The sequence below is a fragment of the Gobio gobio genome, assembly GCF_949357685.1.
Source record: "Gobio gobio genome assembly, chromosome: 6".
Lineage (NCBI taxonomy): Eukaryota > Metazoa > Chordata > Actinopteri > Cypriniformes > Gobionidae > Gobio > Gobio gobio.
Window position 1 is genome coordinate 25,811,476 of NC_137102.1, and position 27,053 is coordinate 25,838,528.

The 27,053-nt window shown below is 40.3% G+C and overlaps 1 protein-coding gene across 2 annotated transcripts in view; it reads right to left on the reverse strand.

The window, feature by feature from the left end:
• The window catches only part of LOC307128368 (epidermal growth factor receptor-like), a 54,388-nt gene that overhangs the window by 20,180 nt on the left and 7,155 nt on the right, over window positions 1-27,053 (reverse strand). Inside the window, exons 1-6 of one of the 2 annotated variants that reach the window (XM_079820179.1) lie at window positions 21,186-22,876; window positions 9,670-9,821; window positions 9,274-9,460; window positions 6,780-6,914; window positions 6,607-6,675; window positions 3,481-3,599 (exon numbers count right to left, since the gene is read on the reverse strand). In XM_079820179.1, coding sequence (XP_079676305.1) covers window positions 3,481-3,599; window positions 6,607-6,675; window positions 6,780-6,914; window positions 9,274-9,460; window positions 9,670-9,821; window positions 21,186-21,255 — 732 coding nt within the window. In that variant the 5' untranslated portion in view covers window positions 21,256-22,876. Of the gene's footprint in view, window positions 1-3,480; window positions 3,600-6,606; window positions 6,676-6,779; window positions 6,915-9,273; window positions 9,461-9,669; window positions 9,822-21,185; window positions 22,877-27,053 lie in introns of those variants that run through there. The other variant, XM_079820178.1, reaches the window with a different exon arrangement.

Consider the following 27,053-nt stretch of genomic DNA (forward strand, 5'->3'; position numbering starts at 1 on the left):
TGTGCGATATAAAGTCAGAATTGCGAGATATAAAGTCAGAATTGTGCAATATAATGACAGAATTGTGTTATAAAGTCAGAATTGCGAGATATAAAGTCAGAATTGTGCGATATAAAGTCAGAAGTGCATTTTATAAAGTTAGAATTGTGTGATATAAAGTCAGAATTGGAAGATATAAAGTCAGAAATGCGAGTTATAAAGTCAGAATTGTTTGTTATAAAGTACGAATTGCGAGATATAAAGTAAGAATTGTTTGTTATAAAGTCAGAATTGCCAGATATAAAGTCAGAATTGTGCGGTATAGTCAGAATTGCGAGTTATAAAGTCAGAATTGTGCAATATAATGTCAGAATTGTGCGTTATAAAGTCAGAATTGTGCGATATAAAGTCAGAATTGTGCGATATAAAGTCAGAATTGTGCGATATAAAGTCAGAATTGTGCAATATAAAGTCAGAATTGCGAGATATAAAGTCAGAATTGTGCAATATAATGTCAGAATTGTGTTATAAAGTCAGAATTGTGCGAGATATAAAGTCAGAATTGTGCAATATAAAGTCAGAAGTGCATTTTATAGTTAGAATTGTGTGATATAAAGTCAGAATTGGAAGATATAAAGTCAGAATTGCGAATTATAAAGTCAGAATTGTTTGTTATAAAGTCAGAATTGCCAGATGTAAAGTCAGAATTGTTTGTTATAAAGTCAGAATTGCCAGATATAAAGTCAGAATTGTGTTATAAAGTCAGAATTGTGCAATATAAAGTCAGAGTTGCGAAATATAAAGTCAGAATTGCCAGATGTAAAGTCAGAATTGTTTGTTATAAAGTCAGAATTGCCAGATATAAAGTCAGAATTGCGAGTTATAAAGTCAGAATTGTGCGATATAGTCAGAATTGTGTGTTATAAAGTCAGAATTGTGCGATATAAAGTCAGAATTGCAAGTTATAAAGTCAGAATTGTGCAATATAATGTCAAAATTGTGTTATAAAGTCAGAATTGCGTGATATAAAGTCAGAATTGTGCGATATAAAGTCAGAATTGCGAGATATAAAGTCAGAATTGTGCAATATAATGTCAGAATTGTGCGATATAAAGTCAGAAGTGCATTTTATAAAGTTGGAATTGTGTGATATAAAGTCAGAATTGGAAGATATAAAGTCAGAATTGCAAGTTGTAAAGTCAGAATTGCGAGATATAAAGTCAGAATTGTTTGTTATAAAGTCAGAATTGTGCGATATAAAGTCAGAAGTGCATTTTATAAAGTTGGAATTGTGTGATAAAAAGTCAGAATTGGAAAATATAAAGTCAGAATTGCGAGTTATAAAGTCAGAATAGTTTGTTATAAAGTACGAATTGCGAGATATAAAGTCAGAATTGTTTGTTATAAAGTCAGAATTGCGAGTTATAAAGTCAGAATTGTGCGATATAGTCAGAATTGTGTGTTATAAAGTCAGAATTGTGCGATATAAAGTCAGAATTACAAGTTATAAAGTCAGAATTGTGCAATATAATGTCAAAATTGTGTTATAAAGTCAGAATTGCGAGATATAAAGTCAGAATTGCGTGATATAAAGTCAGAATTGTGCGATATAAAGTCAGAATTGCATGATTTCAAGTCAGAATTGTGCAAAATAAAGTCAAAATTGTGTTATAAAGTCAGAATTGTGCGATATAAAGTCAGAATTGTGCGATATAAAGTCAGAATTGTGCGATATAAAGTCAGAATTGCGAGATATAAAGTCAGAATTGTGCAATATAATGTCAGAATTGTGTTATAAAGTCAGAATTGCGAGATATAAAGTCAGAATTGTGCGATATAAAGTCAGAAGTGCATTTTATAAAGTTAGAATTGTGTGATATAAAGTCAGAATTGGAAGATATAAAGTCAGAATTGCGAGTTATAAAGTCAGAATTGTTTGTTATAAAGTACGAATTGCGAGATATAAAGTAAGAATTGTTTGTTATAAAGTCAGAATTGCCAGATATAAAGTCAGAATTGTGCGGTATAGTCAGAATTGCGAGTTATAAAGTCAGAATTGTGCAATATAATGTCAGAATTGTGTGTTATAAAGTCAGAATTGTGCGATATAAAGTCAGAATTGTGCGATATAAAGTCAGAATTGCGAGATATAAAGTCAGAATTGTGCAATATAATGTCAGAATTGTGTTATAAAGTCAGAATTGTGCGAGATATAAAGTCAGAATTGTGCAATATAAAGTCAGAAGTGCATTTTATAGTTAGAATTGCGTGATATAAAGTCAGAATTGGAAGATATAAAGTCAGAATTGCAAATTATAAAGTCAGAATTGTTTGTTATAAAGTCAGAATTGCCAGATGTAAAGTCAGAATTGTTTGTTATAAAGTCAGAATTGCCAGATATAAAGTCAGAATTGTGTTATAAAGTCAGAATTGTGCAATATAAAGTCAGAATTGCGAAATATAAAGTCAGAATTGCGAGTTATAAAGTCAGAATTGTGCGATATAGTCACAATTGTGTGTTATAAAGTCAGAATTGCAAGTTATAAAGTCAGAATTGTGCAATATAATGTCAAAATTGTGTTATAAAGTCAGAATTGCGTGATATAAAGTCAAAATTGTGTTATAAAGTCAGAATTGCGAGATATAAAGTCAGAATTGCGAGTTATAAAGTCAGAATTGTGCAATATAATGTCAGAATTGTGTGTTATAAAGTCAGAATTGTGTGATATAAAGTCAGAATTGTGCGATATAAAGTCAGAATTGCGAGATATAAAGTCAGAATTGTGCAATATAATGTCAGAATTGTGCGATATAAAGTCAGAAGTGCATTTTATAAAGTTGGAATTGTGTGATATAAAGTCAGAATTGGAAGATATGAAGTCAGAATTGCAAGTTATAAAGTCAGAATTGCGAGATATAAAGTCAGAATTGTTTGTTATAAAGTCAGAATTGTGCGATATAAAGTCAGAAGTGCATTTTATAAAGTTGGAATTGTGTGATATAAAGTCAGAATTGGAAAATATAAAGTCAGAATTGCGAGTTATAAAGTCAGAATTGTTTGTTATAAAGTACAAATTGCGAGATATAAAGTCAGAATTGTTTGTTATAAAGTCAGAATTGCGAGTTATAAAGTCAGAATTGTGCGATATATTCAGAATTGTGCGATATAAAGTCAGAATTGCGCGATATAAAGTCAGAATTGCGAGATATAAAGTCAGAATTGTGCGATATAAAGTCAGAAGTGCATTTTATAGTTAGAATTGTGTGATATAAGGTGAGAATTGGAAGATATAAAGTCAGAATTGCAAGATATAAAGTCAGAATTGTGTGATATAAAGTCAGAATTGCGAGATATAAAGTCAGAATTGCACAATATAAAGTCAGAATTGTTTGTTATAAACTGTTTTTATGCTCACATATAGCATTCAGTATGTACTAAATGATGAATGAGCAAACAAATGAATGGTTGGGAAATTAAATCTGCACACGTGTAGTTCTCACCAGGCAGTCGGTTGGTTTGGGTCCAGTGCAGCCGGCGGCACAATGTTCATTGCAGCAGTCGATGGGTTTGGGTCCCTTACACCTGCCCGAGCACTGCTCCGCACAGATCACTTTAGTCACTGGATTCAGAGAGAGAAGGAACTTCAGAGATCCTAACAGCCCTATCAGTGTTCGCTACAGCTGAACACAGCAACAACAATTCAATATTCTTCTGAAGAGTTTTCAAAACAGTCCTTCAGGGGTCAAGTAGTGTTCTTCAGCAGTCCTGAAATATACTGCCCGGCCAAAAAGAAAAGTCACTTTTTGGATTTAAATAGGCAAATGCTGAAGAGTCAATGATTGGATCATTATTGCAGTGATTATTATGTTTCTAGCATGTTATATGTTTGGCAACAGTTCTTCTAACCCTAACCTTTTCATTTATTAAACAACCATGTAGGAAGACACATCATTGCAGGGGCGTAGCCATCTTTTCAGAAGTGAGGGGGACAGAAATGTCAGGTGAAATACCAGTTTTTTTCTGACCTTTGACTAATTGACAGATTTAATTGATCTCATCTCTTGCTTTTAATTCAATAAGATATCAAATACACTGCTGAACAATAACCACTAATATCTATAATGTTTTCCCTATATGTTAGGCCCTATGCCAATTTTATGATTGGTTTATGTACTACAAACACTTGTGCATTAAGTCCCCATGGATTTTATGCTTTGTAAAAAAAAAATATCACTGAATAAGGCAGAAAATATACAGTACCAATCAAAAGTTTGGAAACATTACAATTGTTAAATGTTTTTGAAATAAGTCTTCTGCTCACCAAGGCTGCATTTATGTAATAAAAAATGCAGTAAAAAAGTAATACAGTGAAATATTATCCCAATGTAAAGCAGCTGTGTGAATATATAGTAAAAAAGAAAAAAATCTTTGTAATTTATTCCTGTGATCAAAGCTGAATTTATCATCATTACTCCAGTCTTCAGTGTCACATCTTTCAGAAATCTTTCTAATATGTTCATTTGATGCTCAAGAAACATTTATGATTATTATCAATGTTGAAAACAGTTGTGCTGATTTATTTTGTGGAAATCATGAAACTATTCAAACATTTGTGGTAAGATAAAAAAGAGAGAAATTAATACTTGTATTCATAAAACATGCATTAAATTGATCAAGTGGCATTAATAATATAACAAAAGATTTATACATGCTTTATTAAATGCAAATAAATGCTGTTCATTTATTCTATTCATTAAAAAATCCTGAAAAATAAAATGCATCATGGTTTCCACAGCTGTTTTCAACAATGATTATAATCATAAATGTTTCCTTTTCATCAAATGATCATATTAGAATGATTTCAGAAGGATCATGTGATACTGAAGACTGGAGAAATGATGCTGAAAATTCAACTTTGATCACAGGAATAAATTACACTTTACTATATCATTACAAATTAAAACATCTGTGAATATATATGTGAATATATTTTGCAATATTAATGTTTTAACTGTATTTTTTATTAAATAAATGCAGCCTTGGCAAGCAGAAGATAGGTTACTAAAAAGGCTGTCAGTTAGCACTGCATTATTCATATTCTTTATTGTCAATAAATACCTTGAGATGGCTGGAAAAACACAAACCATATATTGTCGCAATCTTGTTTGCTGTCACGTTTAATCAGTCATAGCGATTATTTGTATTCAGCTGCTGCTACAGCGCTGAATGCCTTTGGAACGTGACAGGGTTTTACTTCTACGAATCAGTTTTTTCTTTGAGAGCGCGCCCTATGGCTTCGAGTATGAATTGGAGTGTTACAAGACAGTGTTAGCATTCCATAGTGTTCAGATCGCCTCATTTTTTGGATACGAATAAAATGACAGGTAATGTATAGATTATTTTGTGTCTTTGAATTTAAATCTAGATTTATTTACGTTGGCTTCAACGTAAACGAACTTGCTTGTGTAACAGACGTAGGCCAGTAAGAGCGGTGCGACTAGACGTCGGTTTGAATCCCGCACGGAGCGGGTCGACTAGGACCGGTGCGACCCGGTAAAAGTGCGCGTAATCTACGCCCATGAATCATAGCCATATTCCAGGATGACAATGTCAAGATTCATCAGGCTCAAACTGTGAAAGAATGGTTGGGATGGAGCATGAAGAATCAATTTCATACATGAATTGGCACCTCTGAGTCCAGACCTTAAATTCATTGAAAGTCTTTGGGATGTGCTGGAGGAGACTTTACAGAGTGCTGGACTCTTGCATTGTCAATACAAGATCTTGAACAGACATTGATGCATCTCTTGATGTAAATATCATCACAACATGTATTTCCTTCAAGAGGTGCGAACATTTTTGAAAACTGATGACTCATTAAAGTCAGTTCCCTGTTCTAATCTCCTTCATCGTACACGTTCCTTGCAATAACCCAGCATGAAAACTGTAAAGACATTTATAATATTACAAAAGATTTCTATTACACATAAATGCCGTTCTTTTGAACTTTCTATTCATCAAAAAATCCTGAAAAAAGTATCATGGTTTCCACAAAAATATGAAAGCGTCCCAATTATGCTTATTCAAATAGTACCTTTGATGTAGTTTGTAATATAGCTGTCAAAGATACAAGTGCTTATTGTCTCCTAAAAAACAAGAATTGACTCTAAACTGCTGAAACAGTCATCAGCAATTCCAGTCTCACTTCCGGTTACATACCAATGTAACACATTTGCATAATGCCAGTCTACAGTCTTGATTGGCTGCCCGTGAACGTCTACTTTGACCCTAAAGCACTGTAGTTGTAGCTGAGGCCTGGAAGAGTTTGGTTCGTGTTGTCCAAATGTTGAAAAATCACAACAAACTGGGCCATCTGACCAATCAAAGCAGAGTAGGCTGTCGGAAAGACAGGGTTTAGAGAGATTGCAGTTTTCAGAACCAAACTTTTGAATGGTAGTAAAAAGTATGTGTTTATAGTCGCTAGCTTCTAAAAGATTTATGTAATTTTGGTTTTGTAGGATTTTTTGAAACATTTCTACATAGCGTGCTTTCACTAATTTAGTAAAAATCCTGAAAGTAGGAAAAACATTCAGATTCAGTCACTTGAGTAGTTTAGGAACACTTACTTGTTTGGCAGTTTTGAGGGCCAGGGCCCCAACAGGAACCATTGTGACAGCTCGGGTCACACTTCTTACCTGTGGGAGGTAGAGTAGAACATTCTTAATCAACATGCAACATTAATTAGTACCATTTAATATGTGTATAATATATATAAAAAATAGACAATCCAGGGACATACAGTGTCTTGCGAAGTTTGATGCTGGCACTTGAATTTTAGGCTGGCTCTCCATGTTCAGAATGTCCATCCACTGGATGGTCTCCACATTACATAAATGATTGTTAGTGTTAAATTTTATTCCACCCTTCAGTATTTCTAGGAGGGAAAACAGTGTTTGAACAATGCATTAATGTACTGTATGACAAACTTCACTAAGAGTTGAAATATAGGTCTATTATTATTTTCCAAATTTAACTTTCAGCACTGGGCATGGAGATTAATGAATGTTATTCCCTCTACAAAAAAAATGTGTGAAAGACATAAATACAGGTCAGTTAGAAGTAGAGTCGGGGTACTCGAACTTGAACTTGGACTCGGACTTGAGTCCAATTTTGAATGAACTCGGACTTGTCACGCACTCGGGTGATTTTGGACTCGGAAAATATCCAGAGTGCAGTCGAGTCCGCGTCATGTGTAACAACAATACCGGCATTAAACTAAGATAAGAAATTAATGAACGTCTCCCCGCCTGTCATTTTATTTCACCACACCGGCAGGCAGCAGTAGCATCATCTTATGCTTGCAGACAATACACACATCACACACTGGATCGCAATGCGTGTTTAGGACAATGTCTTCAAAGTCAGCAATAATTTGTATTGGCTTTTGAAAGCCATAAAGAATTTATTAGCAAGAAATCCGGTAAAAAGAAGCACTCTGCGGATTGCAAATCGACTCTTACTGATGTGTCTGGCATGACTTTCTACCGACATGTTCAAAGAAAACCTAGAGAAATGTAAGTTGCTTATTATACCTTTTAATACCAACTTAAATCCAAATAACTTAGGGCTGGGTGATATGACGATATATATCGGATTTTGTATGCATAGTATGGATGCCAATTCTTAATATAATATTGAACCGTTCGGTACGGCATTCACGGTTGAATACACGCTTGTGATTTTTTTTTTTTTTTCGTTTTTGCATTTAATTAATATATATATATATTTTTTTTTTCTCTGTTTGAAATATTTCTCTCATCTTATTTCGGCTCTGTTTGAGTGTGCCTGTGACTCACTCACTCACTCACGACTAACTTTAGTAAATTTAATAAGAATCACTGTACATATAATATACAGTTTGTTTTACTTTACATTTAATTGTTTTATTCAATTTCTATAGTATTTATTCTTACTTTAATAATCCTACTTGAGAAAACATATCATTATCGTGAAATAAGATTTTATTATCCCCCACCCCTAAACATTAGCATTTGGTGATACCAGAGGCATTAAATAATTGAAATATAATAAAACTGGTTAATTTGTGTTTTTCTTGCACTTGAAATAATAAAAGTTATATATATGGAAACTAGTTGATCTGTTGACAAACTAAAAATTATAAATGGCAATGGCTAAATGTAATAGCGGTATTTTTGTTAAATTTTATATTGCCATTGGTTTAATGGGTTGAAAGGTTAACATATTAAAGGGTTAGTTCACCCAAAAATGAAAATTCTGTCATTAATTACTTACCCTCATGTCGTTCGACACCCGTGAGACCTCCGTTTATCTTCGGAACACAAATTAAGATATTTTAGTTGAAATCTGATGGCTCTGAAAGGCCTCCATTGGCACAATGGCACGGTTCACTCTCAAGACCCTTAAAAGGTACTAAAGACGTCGTTACAAAGTCCATCTCACTACAGTGGTTCTAAAATAACTTTATGAATCGGCGAGAATAGTTTTTGTGTGCAAAAAAACCCCTAAATAACGACTTACATAGTGATGACGATTTCAAAACACGGCCTCATGAAGCTTCGAAGCGTTATGAATCAGTGAGCTGAATCAGCAGTTTGAATCGCCAAATTTCAGCAGTTTGGCGGTTTGACACGCGATCCGAATCATGATTCGGCTCACTGATTCATAACGCTTCGAAGCTTCATGAGGCCGTGTTTTGAAATCGTCATCACTATGTAAGTCGTTATTTAGGGTTTTTTTGCGCACAAAAACTATTCTCGCTGATTCATAAAGTTATTTTAGAACCACTGTAGTGAGATGGACTTTGTAACGACGTCTTTAGTACCTTTTAAGGGTCTTGAGAGTGAACCGTGCCATTGTGCCAATGGCGGCCTTTCAGAGCCATCAGATTTCAACTAAAATATCTTAATTTGTGTTCCGAAGATGAACGGAGGTCTTACGGGTGTTGAACGACATGAGGGTAAGTAATTAATGACAGAATTTTCATTTTTGGGTGAACTAACCCTTTAATAGAAGATAGAAATTTACAATAGCAATTTCTAATCTTTTTTCAATTTAATTACACTCTGGACTCGGGCGGACTCGACTCGGACTCAGACTTGAGTCCAACTCGGCCCCTTTTGGACTCGGACTTGATTGTTTAAGACTTGGACTTGACTCAAACTCGACAAAGGTGGACAACACTAGTTAGAAGCATGTGTTATTCCCATTTGGAAAACAAATAGGACAAAGAACACTTTTATATAACCACATACCAGTTAAACTAGTCAGTGGTAACTGGCTCACGCCTTGTCCGATACTGTTGTTGTAGTTTAGGAGGACGGCCAAGGCAAATTTGTCTTCAAAAAGGGAGTGGCCACGAATGATGCGCAGATTCTCAAGGGGGATGATGGGAGCCGAGTTGACCCCGATAAGAACATAGCCACCAACTTCTTGGATGCTCTAAAAAACATAAAACTTACTAAGCATCCAACACTAAAACTATATGAAGAGTTGTTATACAGCATGATTTAAATAGTGTTGAGGCATCTGTCATTAAAAACAAACTATAATCAGCAACATGCTAAAATCATTGGTTTACAGATGACTTACAATACAACCAAACTGTAAAATATCACTGAACTTTGTGTTTGTAAATGGATGTATCATACCCTGAGAAAAGTCAAGTCATGTGTTTCTGTCATATATGCGATTTCCAGGTTTTCCCGAACCACGGTGCAGTTGCTGTACATTTTTACCAGAATCTGATAATGCTCATCCACTGTTCCCAGAAGGACCAGTTGGATGTTCGTCCCTTGACACACTTAAACACAGAGAGAGAAAGAAAGAACAATTAAATCCACAATAAAAGGCAAATTCCAATAGAAGCAAAAATCCATTGTTCATCCATTGAATCTCCCAACCAAAATATTTTTGTACATACTTTTGAACACATTGAAATCAGTTCAGAATTTAATTCAATGATACAGTAAGACAGATTTTTTTAAATGAAATGAATAGTTCAGCAAAGATGCATTAAATTGATCAAAAGTGATAGTAAAGACTTTTATTTGTTACAAAAGATTTCTATTTCAAATAAATAATGAATATGATTTCCTCTAATATAGCAACCATTTTCATCATTAATAATAAGAAATGTTTCTTGAGCACCAAATCTGCAAATTAAAATGATTTCTGAAGGATTAGGAATAAATTCACTTTTGCCGTCAAAGGAATAGTCTTTTTAAAAAACATTAAACTAGAAAACAGTTATTTTATTTTGTAATAATATTTCTTAAATATGTTGTCTTAACTTAATAAAGTGAGGAAACCCATTGCCTTAAAATAATTAAGTTCACATAACAAATTTTTTTTCAATTAAACATGAAGTTTATTACTTAATAATTTTAAGGCAGCATTTTTCCTCACTTTTTTAAGTTAAGTCAACTGATCACTTTTTAGAGTGTTGGTGAGCATTAAAGACTTAAAAAAAGCTTTATACACAGTCCTTTAACAACAATTACAGTTTTGAGCCTTCTTGTTTATGCCATATTTGTGGAATTTTAGCCCATTTTGCAATGCAAACTTGTTCCAATTACACAAATTAGATGGAGTGCATATGTAGACTGCAATTTTCAGGTCAAACCACAGGTTTTCACTTGAATTCAGGTCTAGGCTCTGGCTAAGCCATTTCAAAATCTTTATTTATACAAATAAAGGACTAAAATGATTGTAATGAATCAACTGTGAATGCTATACCATCTGAGTCCATCTGAGGCATGTAGGTGTCTTTTGCAGCTAATGAACGAATCAGAATTCAGTGTAGGTGGGCGTTTGTTTTAAGTGCTCTGAGCGGCAACGGAAAGACTCTGTGGTGGGCCGAGATAAATAGTGCTCGTGGCACAGAGCTCCTCTGAATGCTAAGAGAACTTACTCTTTCTCACACACTCATCTGATAAAAAAAAGACTAGTACATTTACTTAGTGTGGTCTATATTGCTGCAGAGACACTATTATGAGCTCTGATTCAGAACACGGCCGCAATCAAACCAGCTAAAAGTGTGAGGTGTCGATGATTAATGACAAAATTAGTCATCAACAACCCCTATTTTGCACCACAAGATATCCCCGATGAGACCAACATATTGGCAGTTTCCACTAATAGATGCATCAGACTGTAAAATTGTGAATAATTCCATAACTGCATAAGTAATAATTAAGTTATTGTGTAACAGAAGACAGATCCAGTCATTTCAAAAGTGACTTCCTAAGACATCACTTGATTAGCAAGGGTGATGGGAATTCCCACTCATTTGAAGGAAAAAGAGCATTTCAAATATGACAGACAAAGTAATCTCAATACAAACACAAAACAATGAATCAACAATGATGGGTTGATGGTTCATGGTCTGTTCTACTACAGTCATTTCTCTTCCTCCTCCTCAATTTTTTTAATTACTTTATCCTCACTATCTCTATCATTATACAATTGTAAATTGCAGTGTTCTTCAACTGTGCAAAAAAAAAAAGCTTTAATGCATCATTAGGAAAATAAAATATATTTTTAAGGAAAGTAAATAATTTTCTGAATTGCAGAGTAAAACATTGAACAAGCAAAATAAGATTCAAATCAAACTCTATGGCATTTTGGTGCAAATTCATCAGTTTTTTGGTAGAAGATAATGAAATTTAACAGATGCCAACATGGAATGTTTTCCTTAACTTCCAAAACATGGAATGCTGTCCTTAAACAAATTAATTTATAACTAAAAGATTCTTAAAGATAATGCTGTAAACTATATAGGGAGCCCTTACTTTTACTATAATAGTAAAGGTTAACAACAGAGCCCAAAATATTAGCCTAAATTCAGTTGCTATTTATTTTTTAGATATAATAATTAACACTCAAATAACATATTGTATGTAACATGTAAACTTCAAATAAGGCAGTCCCCTTTCAGTCGGTCACGTTCGACGCACGTCGGAACTGACCGACGAATTGGGATCTATTTTCAGAGACCAATCCATTTCGAGTGTATAAAAACGAGCCAATAAACATTGGCATGCGGTTCACACACCGCCCAGCAGCGCGGGTGTAAAACACGGAAGTGAACAACGCATAACGCTTTCAACTTCGGAGCCGATGGTTTTGTTGCTTACCTGCACAAGACTGTTTCTACCGAGAGTGTTCAGTGAACGAGTCTGGAGAGTGCTATTCCTGTTGTTGGCGTGACGGTGCGAGTCAGCGAGTGGCTGCAAAAAAAGTTCCTGTGTTGGTTCGCTGGGCGTTTCCCTTTAATGCTCACCCGCGGGCTTGCACTATCAGACCGCGGAGAGCCGCGGCCATCTCCCTGAGTGCTTCAGCACTATAAAAGAGCATTCTTTCCATTCACAAAAGAGCAAAATACACGGTTTGAAAATACCCTGCGTCTTTTTCAAGATGTCATTCAAACCGTGTGTTTCTGGATGCCGTCGTTTTCTGTCCCCAGTTGACGGTCATGATCGTTGTCTCACGTGTTTGGGCGTTCAGCACGCTGAGGCAGCGTTCGTGAATGACTCATGTTCCCACTGCAGGAACATGACCATCGCGGTGCTTAGATCTAGGCTCAAATACCTCAGACGTGGTGGAGTCCCATTGCGCATCCCCCGATCCAGTGGTCCTCCCGCTGCAAAGCAGAGGGCTGCTACTTTGGCTGATGCCTTTGGTGGAGATCTGAGGGTGACGGTCAGGGCTTCCCCGACGGGCCAAAAACCCCTTGGGCCCCTCCCACCCTCCGCTGCGCCGGTGGAGCTTCCGGTGGAGCTTCCGGAGGAGCGCGCTGGTCCTTCCCACGGGGGGCCGGCCGTTTCCTTTGGGGCTCCGGCTGAGGACACGATTTCGCTGGCTGCATTGGAGGATGAGCTAATGGGTTCTGGAGATGACGACCCCGCTGTGTTGACCCTTCGGGTGTGGTAGCGTTGTCCGAGCCGGATCCAGAACTTACGGCTATGCTCTCCCGGGCCGCCGCGAGTGTCTGGCTCGAGTGGAACCCTCCACCGTGTCCCAAACCCTCGTGGTTGGATGATTGGTATCTCGGGGCGACCCGTGCTGGTTCTCAGCGCCCCGCCCCAGTGCCATTCTACCCCGGAGGTGCATCAGGAGCTCACAAAGTCGTGGTCGGCGCCCTACAGCGCCCGTCATCGATCGACTGACTCCTCCATCCTCACTACCCTCGAGGGTGGTGCGGCTAAGGGCTACGTGGGAATACCTCCGGTCGAGCGTGCCGTGGTGATGCACCTGTGTCCCAAGGCCGCGGTCGACTGGCGGAATGCCCCGCGTCTCCCCTCCCGGGCGTGTAAGTTCTTGTCCGGGTTACTGGGCAAGTCTTAAGCCGCCTGCGGGGAAGCCGCATCATCGCTGCATGCTATGGTGCTCCTGCAGGTCTACCAGGCCAAAGCGCTCAAGGAGATGCACGAGGGTAGTGCCGACCCAGGGATCATGCAGGAACTGCGGACAGCGACGGACCTCGCCCTCCGGGTGACGAAAGTCGCTGCCCGCTCCCTGGGTCGGGCGATGTCCACTATGGTGGTCCAGGAACGCCACCTGTGGCTGAACCTGGCTGATATGCGCGAAACCGACAAAGTGCGGTTCTTCGACGCCCCTGTCAGTCAGGCCGGCCTCTTTGGCAACGCCGTCGTGAGCTTCGCCCAACAGTTCTCGGTGGCCCAGAAGCAGATGGAGGCGATCAAGAACATCCTGCCCTGGCGGACCGCTGCTGCCTTCACCCCTCCGCCGGGTTCGGCGCCTCCTCCTGCTCATCGCCGAGGGCGTCCTCCTGTGTCCGCCTCCGCCCCTGCTAAACCCAAGCAGCAGCCTCCAACAGGGGTGCCGGACGCAAGGGGGGCGCCCAACCCGCTCAGGGCCCCACTAAGTCTGCCGGTAAACATAGATGGTGTCCGCACTCCCCCCCCCCCCCCCCCCCCGGAGAAGGACCAGGGGGCCAACAACATAACATCTCTGCCACTAGCTCCTCGGAGCTCAGTGGTCCCCACATTGTCAATAAAAGAGCAGTTTCCTATGTCCCTGGGCCCCAAGAGGGCCAAGATCGTTGTGCGCGACGCCCCCGGGCCTTGCCACTCCAGTCTTCCCCTCTTCTTTTTGCCAGGGGGCAGTGTGAGGCTAGTGGACGCCCCCGGGCCTTCTCTCCCACACACTGCCCCACCTTGGAATGTTCAGACCCTTCTCAGGGTCAACTCCGGGCCGTCCGAGTCATGTCTGAACATTCCACCTCGCTGCCTCACCCCGGGTACGTCTGTGGTGCCGTTGGTCCCGCTTGCTCAGTTTCTGGGAGCCTGGCTAGAGCTCCCGGGGCTGTCTCGCTGGCTCATCCGTACCATCAGACTCGGTTACGCGATTCAATTCACGCACTGGCCCCCCAAATACAAGGGCATCCTGTTCACTTCAGTGCGGAGCAGCGATGCCCATGTATTACGGGCGGAGATCGATGTCCTACTGGCGAAGGGCGCGGTCGAGCCGGTTCCTCCAGCCGATATAAGGTCGGGGTTCTACAGCCCCTACTTCATTGTACCCAAGAAAGGGGGTGGGTTACGGCCAATCTTGGATCTGCGCATTTTGAATCGGCCCCTGCACAGAATTCCATTCAAAATGTTAACGCAGAAACGCATCTTCGAATGCATCCGTCCCCAAGATTGGTTTGCAGCGATCGACCTGAAGGACGCGTACTTTCATGTCTCTATCCTTCGTCGACACAGACTGTTCCTACGCTTTGCGTTCAAGGGGAAGGCATATCAGTACAAAGTCCTGCCCTTCGGGCTGTCCCTGTCGCCCCGCGTCTTCACGAAAGTCTCGGAGGCAGCCATTGTTCCACTCCGAGAACACGGTGTTCGCATTCTCAACTATCTTGATGACTGGCTTATACTCGCCCAGTCTCGGGAGCAGTTGTGCGAACACAGGGACCTGGTGCTCCGTCACCTCAGCCTGTTGGGCCTTCGGGTCAACCGAGAGAAGAGCAAACTCTGTCCCACGCAGAGGATCTCTTATCTCGGCATGGAGCTGGATTCGGTCAACCGGACTGCGCGCCTCACAGAGGAACCAGTCCAGTCAGTGTTGAACTGCTTGAATACATTCAAGAGCAGGACGGCGGTCCCACTGAAATTCTTTCAGAGGCTCCTGGGGCATATGGCATCTGCAGCCGCGGTAACGCCACTCGGATTCCTTCATATGAGACCGCTTCAACGCTGGCTACACGACCGAGTCCCGAGGTGGGGGTGGCAGAGCGGCCAGTATCAGGTCCCAGTTACCCCGTACTGTCGCCAAACCTTCAACCCCTGGTCCGACCCCTCGTTCTTACGGGCTGGAGTGCCCTTAAGACAGGTGTCCAGGCATGTTGTGGTGTTCACAGATGCCTCAGCCTCGCGACAGCCCCACCCTGGTCGATTCCCCTGAGGAAGGACCTTCTTTCTCAGGGAGGGGGCATTCTATGGCACCCGTGTCCAGACCTCTGGAAACTCCATGTCTGGTCCCTGGACGGGACGCGGAGGTTCTAGGTGGCCTACCACAGGCAGTGGTAGACACCATCACTTCGGCTAGAGCCCCCTCTACGAGGCGCCTCTATGCTTTGAAGTGGAACCTGTTCGTTGACTGGTGTTCTTCCCGCCGCGAAGACCCCCGGAAGTGTTCGATTAATGTTGTGCTTTCTTTCCTACAAGATGGGTTGGAGCAAAGGCTGTCTCCCTCCACCCTGAAAGTGTACGTCGCAGCAATAGTGGCGGATCACGATGTAGTTGAAGGTAAATCTTTAGGGAAGCACAACTTAATCATCAAGTTCCTCAGAGGTGCAAGGAGACTAAATCCTCCTCGTTCTATCTCGCTACCCTCTTGGGACTTAGCCCTGGTGCTCAGAGCACTTCAGGGCCCTCCTTTTGAGCCTTTGCAGTCCGTTGAGTTAAAAATCCTGTCTATGAAGACGGTACTCCTGACTGCATTGGCCTCAATCAAGAGGGTGGGGGACCTGCATGCGCTTTCGGTCAACGGATCGTGCCTAGAATTCGGGCCCGGTAACTCTCACGTCATCCTGAGACCCCGGCCCGGATATGTGCCCAAGGATCCTACCACTCCCTTTCGGGATCAGGTAGTGAACCTGCAAGCGCTGCCCTCGGAGGAGGCAGACCCAGCCATGGCTTTGTTATGTCCCGTCCGCGCTCTTTGCGCTTACATAGACCGGACTCAAAGCTTTAGGACCTCAGAGCAGCTCTTCGTCTGTTACGGAGGCCAGCAGAAGGGAAAGGCTGTCTCCAAGCAGAGGTTAGCCCACTGGATAGTGGATGCTATCGTCTTAGCGTACCAATCGCAAGACGTGCCTTTCCCGTTCGGGTTGCGAGCGCACTCCACAAGAAGTGTAGCTTCCTCCTGGGCGCTGGCTCAAGGCGCCTCGCTGACAGACATCTGTAGAGCTGCGGGCTGGGCGACACCTAACACGTTCACTAGATTCTATAGCCTCCGTGTGGAGCCGGTTTCTTCCCGTGTACTCACCTCCAACGGCCGGTAGACACGAAGTGCCTGTTCCTGTGTTGGCTTGCTACGCCACTCCCACCTATGGCCGGATACGTGCGGTTATTTTTCTCCAGTTGTGTTCCCCAGAAATGGTGAACCCTGTCGAGCTCCTCTGTCACCGGTGTCAGACGTGGCAGCCGTCTGACGCCAGGTCTGCACCCGTATGCTTGGGGATTGTGTGTGTTAGGCTGGGTCCATATGTAGCGGTTCCCTCACGGCGACCCCATATGTGTATTCCACGGTACCTGCTACCCTACTCGGCTAGCCCCGTGTCTTTCCCTTGACAGAGCCCGCTCTGTTGTCTCTGGTGGTGTTCTTTCCCCCCTGGAACCAGGTTGGAACCACCCCAGAGACTGCCATATGTTGTTACTACCCAGATAGGTTAGTCCGTATGAGTATTTTCCACCTCTCTTCCTCCGGAGGACGTGGCTCCGCAGCGTATCATCTCCCGAGACGGGCACGCTTTCCCAGCTTTATCCAATAGTCACGCTGAGTGGGTCTTGCAGAAACAGCAGTGTCGGACCTCCCTGCTTTAAGCCCTGACTGCTGCCCCAACTAGGAGCACCAGTGAGATTAAGCAGGGCGCTGGAAGGGCCAGCACCCTGCCGTTTTTATAGAGATCCCAATTCGTCGGTCAGTTCCTGAAAGGGAACATCTCGGTTACGTATGTAACCCTCGCTCCCTGAAGAAGGGAACGGAGACGTACGTCCCGTCGCCAGGTGCTGTGCTTCAGCTGCAGGCCCGAGTCACATCTCGGCTCCTCAGTTGTAAAAGCGGTATGCGTTGTTCACTTCCGTGTTTTATACCCGCGCTGCGGGGCGGTGCGTGAACCGTATGAGTTTTTATACACTCAAAGTAGATTGGTCTCTGAAAATAGATCCCAATTCGTCGGTCAGTTCCGACGTACGTCTCCTTTCCCTCCTTCAGGGAACGAGGGTTACATACGTAACCGAGACGTTTTTGCATTAACTTCTAAATCTAATAATTTTTTTTTTTCTTCTCCAATTCGTTGTTGAAATATAATCATTTATACACAGTGGCTATCATTTTCATGACAGATTTATTTAAACATACATTAAATAATCAAGATATCACTAACAGGTTAATTAGAATATAATTAATATATATATACAGGGAGTGCAGAATTATTAGGCAAGTTGTATTTTTGAGGATTAATTTTACAACATTAATAATTAAACAACAACCATGTGTCAATGAACACAAAAAACTCATTAATATCAAAGCTGAATATTTTTGGAAGTAGTTTTTAGTTTTAGCTATTTTAGGGGGATATCTGTGTGTGCAGGTGACTATTACTGTGCATAATTATTAGGCAACTTAACAAAAAACAAATTTATACCCATTTCAATTATTTATTTTTACCAGTGAAACCAATATAACATCTCAACATTCACAAATATACATTTCTGACATTCAAAAACCAAACAAAAACAAATCAGTGACCAATATAGCCACCTTTCTTTGCAAGGACACTCAAAAGCCTGCCATCCATGGATTCTGTCAGTGTTTTGATCTGTTCACCATCAACATTGCGTGCAGCAGCAACCACAGCCTCCCAGACACTGTTCAGAGAGGTGTACTGTTTTCCCTCCTTGTAAATCGCACATTTGATGATGGACCACAGGTTCTCAATGGGGTTCAGATCAGGTGAACAAGGAGGCCATATCATTAGATTTTCTTCTTTTATACCCTTTCTTGCCAGCCACGCTGTGGAGTACTTGGACGCGTGTGATGGAGCATTGTCCTGCATGAAAATCATGTTTTTCTTGAAGGATGCAGACTTCTTTCTGTACCACTGCTTGAATAAGGTGTCTTCCAGAAACTGGCAGTAGGACTGGGAGTTGAGCTTGACTCCATCCTCAACCCGAAAAGGCCCCACAAGCTCATCTTTGATGATACCAGCCCAAACCAGTACTCCACCTCCACCTTGCTGGCGCCTGAGTCGGACTGGAGCTCTCTGCCCTTTACCAATCTAGCCACGGGCCCATCCATCTGGCCCATCAAGACTCACTCTCATTTCATCAGTCCATAAAACCTTAGAAAAATCAGTCTTGAGATATTTCTTGGCCCAGTCTTGACGTTTCAGCTTGTGTGTCTTGTTCAGTGGTGGTCGACTTTCTGCCTTTCTTACCTTGGCCATGTCTCTGAGTATTGCACACCTTGTGCTTTTGGGCACTCCAGTGATGTTGCAGCTCTGAAATATGGCCAAACTGGTGGCAAGTAGCATCTTGGCAGCTGCACGCTTGACTTTTCTCAGTTCATGGGCAGTTATTTTGCGCCTTGGTTTTTCCACACGCTTCTTGCGACCCTGTTGACTATTTTGAATGAAACGCTTGATTGTTCGATGATCACGCTTCAGAAGCTTGGCTATTTTAAGACTGCTGCATCCCTCTGCAATATATCTCACTATTTTTGACTTTTCTGAGCCTGTCAAGTCCTTCTTTTGACCCATTTTGCCAAAGGAAAGGAAGTTGCCTAATAATTATGCACACCTGATATAGGGTGTTGATGTCATTAGACCACACCCCTTCTCATTACAGAGATGCACATCACCTAATATGCTTAATTGGTAGTAGGCTTTCCAGCCTGTACAGCTTGGAGTAAGACAACATGCATAACGAGGATGATGTGGTCAAAATACTAATTTTCCTAATAATTCTGCACTCCCTGTATATATATATATATATATATAGAGTGAAGCACATCACTATCTTAGCCTATCTTAGCCATATATATATATCGGCTAATATAGTGCTTATATTTAGTGAAAGAGTTCATCTCTCTAGTGAACTAACCAGCTGTGGACACTGAATGACTGCATGAGGTATTGTGCTATGTAACATTGTTTACAAGCTGTTTTATTGATGTATTTCCACAGTTGAAACACTGATTGAGCGATTACATGACATATGATACTGTTCATGTTTCAGTAAGTTGTAATGTATCCTCAACATACCTTAAGATATTAATTCATGTTTATTCTTTAAGAAAAGATTATCGCGTTCACTTGCGCGCCACACCGCCGCTTGAACTGACATGCCTATACAGTTATCAGTCACGTCACATTAAAGAGCTTCAAAATGGCATTTATTCTTTGAATTTTGAGATAAAATGGACTGAATACTTAATATGTTTGTGTGGGAACTCGGATTGAAGTATGTTCCATGCTTAAAACAAGCCTACTGTTAACTGTTAAAGATTGCATTCGGAACCGTTCGGTACACACGTGCACCATACCGAAAGCCCTGTCCCGAAATGGTTCGGTACAAATATGTGTACCGTTACACCCCTAATATATATATATATATATATATATATATATATATATATATATATATATATATATATATATATATATATATATATATATATATTTATATATATATTTATATATATATATATATATATATATATATATATATATATATATATATATATATATATATATATATATTAAAGCTTCTCTTTTGTTGACAACAGCCGGTTTATAAGTGCTTCCTATACGTTTTCTTTGCATGTTCCCAAATTCACATTAAAAGTCACTCTAACTCAGATACAGAGATGGAGACGCTAAAAACACCGGATCACAAGCTGCTCAAGTGTAAAAGAACACAGTGCTGTGCTTCACTCTAAAACACGTAGTAAATAAAGTGTGTTTATTTAATTCACAACAAAGTTTTCCCTATGCAGGCCGTTATTCTTACTTCTAGAGCCTTGGCATATTCTCTAGTCTTAGGCTTAGACTTTATTTTTTCCAGTGGCCTACACATCAATGTAGCTGACCGAAAATACTCATTCAAGTTGACTCCTGATGAAGAGTATCTTTTTCAACCTGGACAAGCTAGTGTTCCGGTTGGAAAAACCAAGAAACTGACAAAAAGACAGCACAACAGAAGTTCACATCAGACATTTGCCTTGCTTAGTTCTAATCCTCCACCTTTGTTCCCATCTGTACAGCCTGATGATATGGATGATCAAGCCCTCATATCTGATGCGGTATCCAAGACACACTTATTATCAGAAGAGAAAGAGAACCTACTTCACCTTTTATCATCTAATCCCAATGTCTGAACCAACCAGCTTGGAATGACTACTGTTCTTCAACATGTTCTTTACACCACCCATCCTGTACCTATTAAACAACGAGCATTCAGCGTAACTCCAGAAAAACAGGAAATTGTGAGAGAACAGGTAAAGGAAATGTTAGAAAAAGGTATTGTAGAACCATCACACTCTTCTTGGGCATCACCTGTCGTGTTGGTCCCCCAAAAAGATGGAAGCACCAGATTTTGTGTAGACTACAGAAAAGTGAATGCTGTTACAGAAAGAGATGCCTATCCATTACCAAACATAACTGAAATTCTTGAGTCTCTCTCAGGTGCAGCCATATTCTCCACCATAGATTTAAATAGTGGCTACTGGCAAGTCAAGATGGATCCAGCAAGTAAGTCAAAGACTGCTTTCGTTTCTTCCTCTGGGCTATATGAGTTCAACGTCATGCCTTTTGGATTAAAAAACGCCCCAGAACCAATCCAGAGGCTAATGCAAACTGTCTTAGGAGAATTAAGAGGAACCGTGTGTTTTGTGTACATTGATGACATCATTATATACTCACCTTCCTTGACACAGCATTTCAATGACCTCCAAATTGTCCTTTCTCGATTACAGTCTGCAGGCTTGACCATCAATCTGAAGAAGAGTAAATTCTGTCTTCAGGAATTAACCTTTCTTGGACATGTGGTTAGTCTCAAAGGTATCTCAGCAGACCCCAGCAAAGTTGAAGCTATCAGAACCTACCCGGTACCAAAGAATCTAAAAGAAGTTCAACGTTTCCTTGGGTTAGCAGGGTGATATCATCGCTTTGTACCTCATTTTTCCCAACTTGCAGAACCTATCAATGCTCTGAAGAAAAAAGGACGGAAATTTGAATGGACACTTCAGTGCCAGCAAGCTTTCAATCAGTTAAAAGCTTGTCTAATATCTCCACCTATCCTGGGTCATCCAGATCTCAAATATCCATTTGTTGTCTACACAGATGCCAGTGGTACTGGTCTAGGAGCAGTACTAACTCAAAGAAAATAATCGAGTCAAGAAGTAGTCATCGCTTATGCTAGTAGAGCATTGAACAAGACTGAAACTCATTATTCCACCACTGAAAAGGAATGCTTTGCCGTGGTTTGGGCATTAGAGAGATGGCAACACTATCTTGAATCAAAATTGTTCACCATTGTTACTGACCATTCAGCATTGCAGTGGGTGATGAATTCCACTAGGACCACAAGTTGTCTAATTTGTTGGGCTCTCCGCCTACAAAAATTAGATTTTGTGATAGAATATCGAAAAGGTAAACTCAATGTTGCTCCAGATGCTTTATCTTGTATGCATGTCAAACCAGAATGTTGCATGTTCACTACTCACCAAGAGGATCTTGCACTGCCCATTTCTCTTGATGTCCTCTGGGAAGAAACCAGTAGATAAAAAAATAATAATAATAATTTTGCCAGTGGGTGTACCACCGTTACAATGTATGTTGACACAGTTTAGAGGAGCCAGCTTGAGACAAGGAGACCAGAACTCCAAAGAGAGCATAAAGCTATAAGTAAAGTTTGTGAAAGAAAGAAAGAAAGAAAGAAAGAAAGAAAGAAAGAAAGAAAGAAAGAAAGAAAGAAAGAAAGAAAGAAAGAAAGAAAAAGAAAGTCTGTCACAGGTTATCTTATCAAAGCATTTAGCTCTAAATAGATTTAGATTTAGATTTAGATTGGCCATTTCAAGCTCAGTCGCAATTAGCTTACATTCAAACTGTCAGAGCCGCCACACGACTGTGAATGACAAAATAACTAAAAAACATGACACTTCTGTCACAAAACTCTTTCCTTTATAGCAGTCGTATGGAGAAACATTCAAAAACTGCTTGAAGAAAACCCTCATTGTTCTCTGCCAAAGAGAGAGAGAGTCACTCCAGCAAAATGAGGCACCGACTTCTTCGCCAGTTTTAGGAAACTGCTCAACATTTACTGAATGAGCACTGTGCCACTGTACGTGCTTTGTCCGAACTGCTTGCATTTGAATTTATATGTTTAAATTTAACCCTGTTTTTATGTTTAGTTTTAATTATACTGTTTATTTTTATCTTTCAATATTTTCTTTATTTTTTATTTCTTTTATAACTGTTTTAATTATCTAACGAATATTTTTATTTCATTTCTGTGTAAAGCACTTTGAATTGCCACTGTGTATGAAATGTGCTATACAAATAAACTTGCCTTGCCTCAACAGTTTATCAAAGCAGGAGGTCTGTTTTTCCCCCGACAAAATCATTTGACTCTTGAAACTCCAACCGCTTCAGCAGATGTGATTCTAGCAAAGCCAATCACCAGAGAGAGGCATCAAGACCCAGAAACAACCAGCCTTCACATGCTGAAGGCCCCTTAAACGGACAATTTTTTACAATCGCCCTCCCGGGAGCTCAATATGGAGCCATGAGTGGGCTCTGGTAACTCATCTTGAAAGAGCGTTCAGGACGGCTGATGAAAACTTAGCAGAGGTGGAGGAGGAAGTATGCAGATATTAAAGACAGGAAATTGACGCTGGGGGGCATTAGGTTTTGCTGAGAGAAATCACAGCCGGCTGCCTGCAAAACCAATCACGGGGTCATGCAAAGCGTGTGCAAACTGTGTGGGAGCTCGATGACAGATGAGGACAATGAGACAGCAAATCCGGATGGTGAAGAGTTTGTGATGTTTCAAGGCATTTTGCATTTCACTTTATTGTGTAAATAGAAAACAACTTTATTTAGACAACAATTCATGGTGTCAGGCACATGGAGTGGGTGACCTATGGTTAATCAGTGGGCAGAGACTTGTGTCAATTGATTTGCAAAAATAAGCATTTGAAGGCAGCAAGCAAAGCTCTTGCAAATGAAACAAGAAATCAGATTGTCCCTGTAATTTCCATTTTACACTATATTTATGTAGAGATGTATAATCATTTACAAAGTCAAGTTGTACCATGGAATCTGTTTTTTGTGTTTTTTTGATTGGGATAGTTCACCCAAAAATGACAATTATGTCATCATTTACTTGCCCTCATGTCATTCCAAACCCACAATACATTCGTTCATCTTCAGAACACAAATTAAGATATTTTTTATGAAATCTGAGAGCTTTCTGTCCCTCCATTGGCAACTACACACCTACCACTTTGACGCTTCAAAAAGTTAATTGACATGAATTGAGCGTTTTAGTCCACATTTTCTGAAGAGACACTTATATGATATAAACATTCATCAACTCACACATCAGTTTGTTAAACTGAAGCTCAAGCATGCTTGCTTGACCTGCGAGAACCAATGAGGTTCATTCTCGTGTTACACAGCACGTTTGAGCTTCAACAAGAACCAATGAGGTTCATTCTTGAGTTACGCAGCACGTTTGAGCTTCAACAAGAACCAATGAGGTTCATTCTCATATGTTACGCAGCACGTTTGAGCTTCCTCAAGAACCAATGTGGTTCACTCTCGTGTTACGCAGCACATTTGCGCTTCTGCAAGAACCAATGAGGTTTATTCTCGTGTTACGCAGCACATTTGAGGTTCCACAAGAACCAATGAGGTTCATTCTCATGTTACGCAGCACGTTTGAGCTTCCTCAAGAACCAGTGAGGTTCATTCTCGTGTTACGCAGCACATTTGCGCTTCTGCAAGAACCAATGAGGTTAATTCTCGTGTTACGCAGCACATTTGAGGTTCCACAAGAACCAATGAGGTTCATTCTCGTGTTACGCAGCACATTTGCGCTTCTGCAAGAACCAATGAGGTTAATTCTCGTGTTACGCAGCACATTTGAGCTTCCACAAGAACCAATGAGGTTCATTCTCGTGTTACGCAGCACGTTCGAGCTTCAGCAAGAACCAATGAGGTTCATTTTCGTGTTATGCAGCAAGTTTGAGCTTCTGCAAGAACCAATGAGGTTCATTCTCGTGTTACGCAGCACGTTTGAGCTTCCTCAAGAACCAATGAGGTTCATTCTCATGTTACGCAGCACGTTTGAGCTTCTGCAAGAACCAATGAGGTTCACTCTCGTGTTACGCAGCACGTTTGAGCTTCTGCAAGAAAACCAATGAGGGTAATTCTCGTGTTACGCAGCACATTTGAGCTTTCACAATAACCAATGAGGTTCTTTCTCATGTTACGCAGCACATTTGATCTTCCACAAGAACCAATGAGGTTCATTCTCGTGTTACGCAGCACATTTGAGCTTTCACAAGAACCAATGAGGTTTATTCTCGTGTTACGCAGCACATTTGAGCTTCTGCAAGAACCAATGAGGTTCATTCTCGTGTTACACAGCACGTTTGCGCTTCCGCAAGAAGGAAGGCTGCTTTAAAACAGTGGCTATCAACCAGGAGCCCAGGAACACAAAAATATAAAGATGTACAAAATTAAACTGACATGTTGTTGATTTTTACAACACAAATACCATGGCCCCATGTACTTTCACTGTATAAGAAACACACATTTACACAAAAATACATTTTTAAAATATAGGCTTTTGTTTTTTTTTTACAGGAGAAATAATGTCATAGCATTTTGGAATGGCATGATAGTGAGTAAATTATGAATAATAATTATGCTGCACATTTGCTTCACATGGAAAGTAGAACACTAGCTATGCATAAAGTCCTGGGCCCTCATTTATCAACGGTGCGTACACACAGATTTGTGCATAATGAGCACATAAAACCAGTTTCATGCTTATACGTAGAAATGTGTGTAAATATAAGCACACCTCTGAGCATGCTTACACAGATAATCTAGTGGTAGAATAGCGATCCTACACATAAAAAGCATTTAAGAGGGTCACAGTGTGCATTAAGCAATCAACAAATGTCCTGTGTTTCCTTTAGTTATAAAACACTCAATTTATCATTTTGTAGTTTGAATGCGCAATTGGTGTTAACCCCTGTAACAAATTTGTGACAAATGTTGGATGCAATTATCTCCTTGGCCCAAACCTACATTCACTTCCCTTACCAAAATCCTCATCAAGCCAAAATAAAATGGGGCTTTCGTGCTATCGCCAGATTCCCAAACATAATTGGAGCCATAGACTGCACCCACATTGCCATAAAAGCACCATCAAGCAACGTATTTAATGATGTAAATAGAAAAGGGTTTCGTTCTGTTAACATGCAAATCATATGTGATGCAAATTTGTTGTTGTTAAACTTCATTGCAAGACTCGTTCTGTGTTTGTGAAATTCCTCTTCTTTGCTCCTTTGCCATTATTGCGGTGAGGAAAAATCACAATAACATGATATGGTCCCATGGAGGCGTTTCCGAATGCTAATGACCGTAAACGTGAACAAGTATGGTACTTACGCACATGCTTGATTTATCAACAATGATTGCTTACTCATGTGCTTAAGAACTGTGTGAGCACGTTTGACAAATATGGATTTTATTGTACTTAGGCACATTCTAAATTTCATTCATAGGACAAAAAATAGAATATTTTCTACGCACTGTTGATAAATGAGGGCCCTGTTGTCTAGCCGTCTGGGGACTAATTGCTGTCATTCTGGCTAAGTGCTCATGATGATGATAATTGTAAAATATTAGATATTAATGGAGTTTTAAAGTTTAAACGTTTTCTCTTGCTCTTTTCTAAAAATGATGGAAAGCATTTTGAATTAGCCAAAACTCAGGCAGAAAACTTCCAGTTATCTCAACCGCTTTGCACCATGCTGTACCTGTTGAACTACAGGAACTCTGTAGGCTCAAAGCATTCCTTTGCAATGATTTTTATCTGCTGAGAAGTTAGAGTCAGAGAAAGAGAGAAAGACCTGTCATCACTGTTAAAGTCGCATGACACTAGCATTCCAGTGCCAAACACTGTTCCCATGTCAATTAATTGACCAAGATGTTCCAGAGAATCCAACTGCACATGTTATTAACATTTATTCTTCTCTGCCATGACAACGCGATGAAATGATGCCTGACAGTTTAACGCAACGGTCCTCCATCACGCGGGGGAGGAAGGTAATGGGAAAGAAGAGCCGTATCACATCTTAAATTCATCTCACAATTAGGGGAAAATACAGAGTTGATGTCTTTTCCAAGATCACTGGCTAAACAATTCATAATCCCAATGGAGAACATTGATGGTTTACCGCCATTAGTGGCTTTTTGAAGAAGGATATGTGACTACAATAGTGGACAATTGGATTACAGTGCATTTTTTTATCTGCTACATGACAAATCAAAAAGACTATTTATCACAAGCTGAATTGGCAGACCTGAGGAACATGGAGTAATTTGCATCTGTGTTTTGAAAATTAGGCGAGTCTATAATTATGAAAATGGTCTGTCTTTGCTAAATTTTATAAGGTCTCAGCATTGGCAAGGATATCAGGGTGTTTTCCAAAGAAATCTAAATGGTATGATGCCTGAGGCTGAGGCAAAACCCCCACAAGAGCGCAAAAC